Source organism: Octopus bimaculoides, chromosome 22 (genome assembly GCF_001194135.2).
Source record: "Octopus bimaculoides isolate UCB-OBI-ISO-001 chromosome 22, ASM119413v2, whole genome shotgun sequence".
Lineage (NCBI taxonomy): Eukaryota > Metazoa > Mollusca > Cephalopoda > Octopoda > Octopodidae > Octopus > Octopus bimaculoides.
The window spans coordinates 27,299,083-27,304,654 of NC_069002.1; the positions used below are offsets into that span (position 1 = coordinate 27,299,083).

At 40.4% G+C, this 5,572-nt stretch overlaps 1 protein-coding gene across 1 annotated transcript in view; it reads right to left on the minus strand.

The window, feature by feature from the left end:
- Positions 1-6: 6 nt before the first annotated feature.
- Positions 7-5,572, minus strand: part of LOC106872988 (major facilitator superfamily domain-containing protein 10) — a gene marked incomplete at its 3' end in the record, with an annotated part of 88,945 nt that continues 83,379 nt past the window's right edge. The window contains exons 11-12 of the mRNA XM_052975663.1: positions 2,207-2,344; positions 7-68 (exon numbers count right to left, since the gene is read on the minus strand). Of these exons, the coding sequence (XP_052831623.1) occupies positions 7-68; positions 2,207-2,344 (200 nt within the window). The remainder of the gene's footprint in view (positions 69-2,206; positions 2,345-5,572) is intronic.

Here is a 5,572-nt window from a genome sequence, read left to right on the forward strand (position 1 = left end):
CAAGAGTGGCACCAGTAGACCAACAGCACAGGACAAGTAGCAGACAAATGGACCAAACAGCCAATACACTGGGAAGAAAACAAAAAAGAGAGAAACAACGTCATAATAATAATAATAATAATAATAATAATGAATAAATTGTTTTGAATGGCACGACAATGCACTATAATACAAACAATGGACTATAAGAACTGTTGTAATTTAATCATCCATAGTCTGATACAATATTTCGAAATAAAAATTCCTTCTTCAGATATCCCTAGGAATTGATCGAGTCACTGCTATAATCAATTTTCCAACGTTTTTTTTTTTTACAGAAGCTTCTCAGCAGTGGTCTCACGAAGCTCCTTCCAGAATTCCTCATGAGAAGTGCATGAGGTCGGCCATGTCTCAAGCTCATGTCTGCTGGCACATCCATAGCTCTGCTTCTAAGTTATGTGTTATACGTGCAGCTTCCTTTTTTCCCCCTTTTTTTCTCTCTCTCTCAATAATAATAACAGTTTCAAACTTTGGCACAAGGCCACAAATTTGTGGGAGGGGACTAGTCAATTACATGGACCTCAGTATCACAACTGGTACTTATTTTATCAATCCCGAAAGGATGAACGGTAAAGTCAACCTCGGCAGAATTTGAACTCAGAAAATACAAGCAGACGTCCTGCATGCTAAAATAATAAGAATGGTTTCAAATTTTGGCACAAGACCTCAAATTTGTGGGGAGGGGACTGGTCAATTACATGGATCCCAGTGTGGCACTGGTACTTTATCGATCCCGAGAGGATTAAAGGCAAAGTCAATCTCGGCGGAATTTGAACTCAAAACATAGCAACAAGCGAAATACCACTAAGCATCCTGTCCACTGTGCTAATGATTCTACCAGCTCACTGCCTTAATAATAATAATAATGGTTTCAAATTTTGCCACAAGGGCAGCAATTTTGGGGAAGGGGATGAGTCATTTAAACCGACCCCAGTGTTCAATTGGCAATCAACCCCGAAAGGATGAAAGGTAAAGTCGACCTCGGTGGAATTTGAACTCAGAACATAGTTAAGCATTTTGTCCAGCGTGCTAACGATTCTGCCAGCTCACCGCCTTAATAATAACAATAATAATAATAATCCTTTCTATTATAGGCACAAGGCCTGAAATTTTGAGGGAGGGGACCAGTCGATTACATCGACCCCCAGTGTTTCACTGGTACTTAATTTATCAACCCCGAAAGGATGAAAGGCAAAATTGACCTTGGCAGAATTTGAACTCAAAACATAGCCACAGGCAAACTACCCTAAGCATTTCATCCAGTGTGCTAACAATTCTGCCAGCTCACCACCTTCATAATAATGATAATAATAATAATAATGACAACAACAATAATAATAATGATGATAATAATAATAATAATAATATCCATTTCAAATTTTGCCACAAGGCCAACAATTTCTGGGGGACTGGGATAAGTTAATTACATCGACCCCAGTGTTTCACTGGTATTTATTTTATCAACCCCAAAAGGATGAATGGCAAAATTGACCCCCAACGGTATTTGAACCCAGAATGCAAAGACAAAAGAAACTCTGTGAAGCATTTTCCCCCCCACACACTAATAATTCTGTCAGTTCGCTACCCTAACTATAACAACAACAACAACAATAATAATAATAATAATCCTTTATGGTGATTACATGTTGTCACACCATAGCAGACATACAGTGATGAAATTATCTAAAATATTATTTACATTTGATGGATATTTGTCCTCATCTTCTTTGTTGTTAACACAACGTTTCGGCTGATATACCCTCCCACCTTCATCAGGTGTCTTGCGGAAATTTCAAACCTGGGTTCTCATTCCTAAGGTATTTTTCGATATCATTATTATCATTATTATCATTATTATTATTGTGTAGTGGTTAAGAGTGCAGGCTACTAACCCCAAGATTCCGAGTTTGATTCCAAGCAGTAACTTGAATAATAATAATAATATAAAAAAATACCTTAGAAATGAGAACCCAGATTCGAAATTTCTCGAAGACACCTGATGAAGGTTGGAGGGTGTATCAGCTGAACCGTTGTGTTATCAACAAACAAGATGATGACAAATATCCGTCAAATGTAAATAATGTAAATAATGTACATAATTCTTCATCTTTTAAATATTGAACTGTATTATCAAAAATAGTCAAGAAATTCAATTTTATGCCCCTACCTGTGCACATAGCTACAGGTCCTAGTGCACGTGCTAGCGCCCCCAGAGAGCGGAAGACGCCAACAATGGCACCTTTCTGGTTAACTTTGCCGTATCTTGAGATCAAAGTTGTTAGACATGGCACCACAGTTGCAGAACCTAAAATTAACAGAATCTCCGTAAATAACAATACAAAATAGTACAGCCACAGAGATGGCAACAACAACAATGATGATGATGATGTTAGTGAATGATGATGATGATGATGATGACGATGATGATGATGACGATGTTGATGACGATGTTGATGATGACGATGTTGACAATGACGACGATGATGATGATGATAACAATGTTGGTGAATGATGATGACGATGATGATGACGACGATGATGGTGAATGATGATGATGATGACAATGATGCTGCTGCTGCTGATGATGATGGTGGTGCTGCTGGTGAAGACAACGACGATGATAGTTATGATGACAGTGACAATGATGACAACAACGATGGTAATAGAAATGATGATGATGATACATTAATTTATAACAGATGATGTCGGGGTATCTAGACAGTTCTAGCAAACCTCAAAACCAGAAAGTAAAGAACAATGCCTCCACTTGATTTATTTTCACTTGTTGTGTCGGAGGGAAAATTGGAAAGGAGGTCAATGTCTTTGACCTCTGCAGAGCCTCTGTGAAACAGAGAGGAAAAGCTTATCCGATGACTCACAGGAAACAAGAGAGAGAGAGAGAGAGGCTGGGTTGCAAGATAGCATAGGCTGTTGTCAGGAACATGACAGAAACTATCCCTGGTGTCAGTCGGTGGTGATGAATAAAGACATTTTCCCTCCAACAACAAAACAATTAGTGATTTGAGCTTCAATTTCAGGAAGTCTATGGAAAGTCACTTTATGAATCAAACTGGCTTTGCTTCCAGAAACACCCTTAAAAGGTTATTAACAAAGGATGAATACTCGTGTAATTGAAAAACAGAAGTGCTACCAATATAAGGATTAAGTGCTACCAATATAAGGATTGATTAAGTGCACCACGAAAGTCGGAGGTCGGAGGTCCCGCAATTGCACGTAGACCCTCACCTCGCTCGTGATGGACGGGTGTTAATGTGTGGCCATGCGGCGACCCCCCACCGGGGTTTACATAAAGGAAGCCGCACCCCGGCCGGGACCCAATGTGAAAGTTTGGTGTCTGATGTATACATATGAAATCATATATTCTTTATGCTGTGTACAACAAAGAGGGATTGGATATATTTATTGTTCATGTAGTAAGCTTTGAAATTCTTACATTCAAAATGGAAAAGGCATTGCTCCAGAGGATGGTGAGGGAGGTGCGACCGAACAGCCATTTCCTCCCTGATAGCAGTAAGCAAGGGACATGATCTAGGAACCAAGAGCATGGGGATGGCGGGGTTTCACTGCTGCAGGTTCGGCCATAAACCCGTCACAGAGCAGAAAGTTATCTCTTTATTAACCTTTTGACCAGCACATATGACTCAGCAGGAAGGATTTTGTTAGACTACCCCTGGTATAGTCAAACGCAGGTGAGCAGACAGCTATATGGTCTTGTGTTTAGGACTCACAAATCGACAGAAACCTTGTTATTTTCACCTGTAAATACACAACCATTTCGCAACCTCTCCTCTGAGTTTCAGTGGGTCTGGTCAAATGAAATTGTACCTACAAAGCTGTACTTGTGGATGCATAGGCTTAAAATACATAAGCACATATATTCACCCACCTTCACACACACACACACACGCACATTTGCATGCCCGAATATATATCATCATTCTCTTCATCATTTTTCCACTTTTCCATGCTTGTATGGGTCAGACAGAATTTGTTAAGGCAGATTTTCTATAGCCAGATGCCGTCCCTGTCACCCACCCTCAACTGTTTTCAAGCAATTGATTGTATTGCCATCACACACACACACACACACACACACACACACACACACACATGATAAGCTTCTTTCAGTTTCCGGCAACCAAATCTACTCATATGGCTTTGATTGACCCAGAGCTGTATTAGAAGACACTTGCTCAAGGTGCTGCACAATGGTACTGAACCGAATATCACATGGTTGGGAAAGAAGCTTCTTAACCACACAGTATCACACCTGTAGCCTGTACCCATGGTTATGTCTGCACACACATACATTTACAAACATTTTGGGTGAAAAATGATCATCAGAAACAAATTATATATATAGCAAGTGTCTTCTGCTTATAGCCTTGGACTGACCAAAGCCTTGTGAGTGGATTTGGTAGATGGAAACTGAAAGAAGACCATTGTATATGTGTGTGTGTCTTTATGTCTGTGTTTTCCCCTCACACACACACACACCACTGCTTGACAACCGGTATTGGTGTGTTTACGACCCCATAAGTCCTAAGCTACAAAAAATAAGTCACCGGGTTGATTTCTTCAAATAAAACCCTTCAAGGTGGTGCTCCAGCATGGCCACTGTCAGATGACTAAAACAAGTAAGTTACTGCTGTTTAACCCTGGTCAGGACTGATCAAATAGGCCTTTGATCAACAGCATTCCAATCCTGACCACCCTGTCCTTTTTCATTCTTTTATATTTTAATAAGTGGATATTTCATCTGTCTTTATGTTCTGAGCTCAAATTCTGCTGAGGTCGACTTTGCCTTTCATCCTTTCAGGGTCGATAAATTAAGTACCAGTTGTGTACTGGGCTTGATCTAATCAACTGGCCCCCACACCTCCAAAATTTCGGGCCTTGTGCCTAGAGTAGAAAAAATTCTTTTATATTTTAATGCAAGGTAGCCACATATTTCCTCTCCATGTCCTTCCATCATGCTTTAATTTTTCAACATTTATCTTATCATAAAGTCACCTCTCCACTCCACTCCACTCCCACTCAGTCGGGTAGTGGTGGTGGTGGTGGGGTAAGGGGATCTTTAGTATTGGGAGTTACATGGCAACATCATTGATGATGTTGCCATGAGAAAAGCACTCGGTACACTCTTTTCTACTCCAGGCACAAGGCCCGGAATTTTGGGGGAGGAGGCCAATCGATTACATCAGCCTCAGTACGCAACTGGTACTTAACTTATTGACCACAAAAGGATGAAAGGCAAAGTCGACCTCAGTGGAATTTGAACTCAGGACATAAAGACAGACGAAATACCGCTAAGCATTTCACCCGGCATGATAACGTTTCTTATTTCATTATTGCCCACAGTGGGGCTAAACAGAGAAGGGACAAACAAGGACAGACAAAGGGATTAAGTCGATTACATCGACCCCAGTGTGTAACTGGTACTTAATTTTATCGCCCCCGAAAGGATGAAAGGCAAAGTCGACCGCGGTGGAATTTGAACTCAGAACATAAC